Below are 2982 nucleotides of genomic sequence, written 5' to 3' on the forward strand. Positions count from 1 at the left end.
GTCATTGTGTGTTCAGCCAATGACGACTCACTTCCAGGTCATGTGACCCTGACGGACAGTCAGGATGTTCCGCTATGCTTGCCTGATGTCCAGGGCCCGTTTCTGTGGAGCCCCGCCTCGCACCTGCGGATCCTCTTCGAGCAGGGCCATGAGATAGAGGGAAGAGGCACTTTTTGATTGGCTGGTTTTCATTGTTCCTTTTGTCCTCTCCTCCTGTCCGTTAACTAGACGTTTGGTGTAGTTCATCTGTCTCGACACTAGGTGGTAGTGTTGTTGGTGTTGTCTCAGTGGCCTGATGCTGGTAGGCACTTGGTAGTGGGGATCTGAGGCTGTTGGGCTCTGCTATGTCATCAGGATGGGCTTCTGTCTGACCTCCAGGATGTCTGGGGACGCACCAGAAAGACAAACGATGAGGTGAAGCCTGCCTATGAAATCTGCTTTATTCCACCGCAAACAACGTTTCGGCCAAGCTTTCGTTTTTCAAATGCACACGTTAAAGACACAAAATAAAGACTGTTTTTTCCCTGGCCTTTGACCTGAGGTGAGCCTGCCTCCTGACACTGCACTTTATTTTACATTTTTTTTACAAACCTTTTTATTGACACTGCACTTTTTTAAAAACTTTTATTTCTGCACTTGTATTTTGTATTGCACCTTGTTTTTAGTGTATTTGTATCTGTTGTTTCTCTTTTACTAGTGTTTTCTGTTACGCATTTTGGACGGCTATTTTGTCGTTGTAAAATGTGCTATATAAATAAACATTCCTTACTTACTTACTTACTTACAAAGGAGCATCCTAAATAGTCTCCCCACCTCATCGGCAGAGCAACCTCCTTCATACTCTGCGACTGCTACTGAACTATACTGTCCTTAACTTAACCCAATCAAACTGCCGGTTTCCCCCTCTGTCAACTTTGACCTCGCTCGTTCCTACTGACACACACAGCCCCATGCCGGCCCGTGTGGCGGTTGACCCCCTGACCTGTGGTGATGCGGTGCATGGGCAGGGTGACGTAGGTGAGGTGGGAGAAGAGCAGGAAGTACTCCTCCGTCCGGTTCAGCTTCAGCCAGGAGCCCACCAGGGAGCGGCCCGTCCCAGAGAGAGAGCGGGAGCGCAGGTTAGAGGTGTTCAGCTGGTCTGGAGGCAGAGAGAGAGGGGAGGGGGGGCAGGTTAGAGGTGTTCAGCTGGTCTGGAGGCAGAGAGAGAGGGGGGGGGGGCAGGTTAGAGGTGTTCAGCTGGTCTGGAGGCAGAGAGAGAGAGAGGGGGGGCAGGTTAGAGGTGTTCAGCTGGTCTGGAGGCAGAGAGAGAGGGGAGGGGGGGCAGGTTAGAGGTGTTCAGCTGGTCTGGAGGCAGAGAGAGAGAGGGGGGCAGGTTAGAGGTGTTCAGCTGGTCTGGAGGCAGAGAGGGGGGGGGCAGGTTAGAGGTGTTCAGCTGGTCTGGAGGCAGAGAGAGAGGGGGGGGGCAGGTTAGAGGTGTTCAGCTGGTCTGGAGGCAGAGAGAGAGAGAGGGGGGGGGCAGGTTAGAGGTGTTCAGCTGGTCTGGAGGCAGAGAGAGAGGGGGGGGGGCAGGTTAGAGGTGTTCAGCTGGTCTGGAGGCAGAGAGAGAGAGAGGGGGGGGGCAGGTTAGAGGTGTTCAGCTGGTCTGGAGGCAGAGAGAGAGAGGGGGGCAGGTTAGAGGTGTTCAGCTGGTCTGGAGGCAGAGAGAGGGGGGGGGCAGGTTAGAGGTGTTCAGCTGGTCTGGAGGCAGAGAGAGGGGGGGGGCAGGTTAGAGGTGTTCAGCTGGTCTGGAGGCAGAGAGAGAGGGGGGGGGGGGTAGGTTAGAGGTGTTCAGCTGGTCTGGAGGCAGAGAGACACGAGGTGCGTTTCCATAAAACTTTCTGATTCGCATTTCGAGGTGATTCGCATCAGTTTGAGACGACCTGCATGAGAAATGTTATGGAAACGGCTTGATTCGCATAAACTCGATGCAAATCACCTCTAATTCGCACAAAGTCGATACGCTCGCTTGAGGTAAATTTTGCCTTATGAGAATCACCTCTCGTTCGCATCAAGTTTTATGGAAACAGGTAATTCGAATAAACTCTGACTTAGCGAATTTCAACTACAGTCACACTCTCCTGCTTATATCTCTCTGCTTATCTCTCTCTCTCTGCTTATATCTATCTGCTTATATCTCTCTCTCTGCTTATATCTCTCTCTGCTTATCTCTCTCTCTCTGCCTATATCTCTCTGCTTATATCTCTCTCTGCTTATATCTCTCTCTCTGCTTATATCTCTCTCTCTGCTTATCTCTCTCTCTGCCTATATCTCTCTGCTTATATCTCTCTCTGCTTATATCTCTCTCTCTCTCTCTCTCTGCTTATCTCTCTCTCTCTGCCTATATCTCTCTGCTTATATCTCTCTCTGCTTATATCTCTCTCTCTGCTTATATCTCTCTCTCTGCTTATCTCTCTCTCTGCCTATATCTCTCTGCTTATATCTCTCTCTGCTTATATCTCTCTCTCTCTCTCTCTCTGCTTATCTCTCTCTCTCTGCTTATATCTATCTGCTTATATCTCTCTCTCTGCTTATCTCTCTCTCTGCCTATATCTCTCTGCTTATATCTCTCTCTGCTTATATCTCTCTGCTTATATATCTCTCTCTCTCTCTCTGCTTATATCTCTCTGCTGATCTCTCTCTCACATGTGAGGTGTGACGCGTGACGTGGGCCCTCTCACCTTCGTCGTCCTCTTCCCTGAAGAACTCCTCGCTGTCATTGGCTGAGTGGGACTTCTTCATCTCGGCGATGCGGTTGCGGGGCACCTTGCGGCGCAGGGAGGGCGAGAAGAAGGAGGGGCGGTTCCTCTCCGGGGTCGGGGGCGTGCTGAAGGAGGTAACCTGAGGACACGAGAGGAGAACCCCGCCCCCCACACACACACACACACACACACACACACACACACACACACACACACACACACACACACACAGAGAGAACCCATG

General features: G+C 51.1%; 1 protein-coding gene across 1 annotated transcript in view; it reads right to left on the reverse strand.

Annotated features, from left to right (window-relative positions):
• Positions 1-216: 216 nt before the first annotated feature.
• The window catches only part of LOC308163411 (uncharacterized protein KIAA0930 homolog), a 60054-nt gene continuing 57288 nt past the window's right edge, over positions 217-2982 (reverse strand). The window contains exons 8-10 of the mRNA XM_080537596.1: positions 2718-2877; positions 983-1138; positions 217-383 (exon numbers count right to left, since the gene is read on the reverse strand). Of these exons, the coding sequence (XP_080393722.1) occupies positions 343-383; positions 983-1138; positions 2718-2877 (357 nt within the window). The 3' untranslated portion in view covers positions 217-342. The remainder of the gene's footprint in view (positions 384-982; positions 1139-2717; positions 2878-2982) is intronic.

The sequence above is a fragment of the Nansenia antarctica genome (assembly GCF_963989245.1).
Source record: "Nansenia antarctica genome assembly, chromosome: 8".
In the NCBI taxonomy this organism is placed as follows: domain Eukaryota; kingdom Metazoa; phylum Chordata; class Actinopteri; order Argentiniformes; family Microstomatidae; genus Nansenia; species Nansenia antarctica.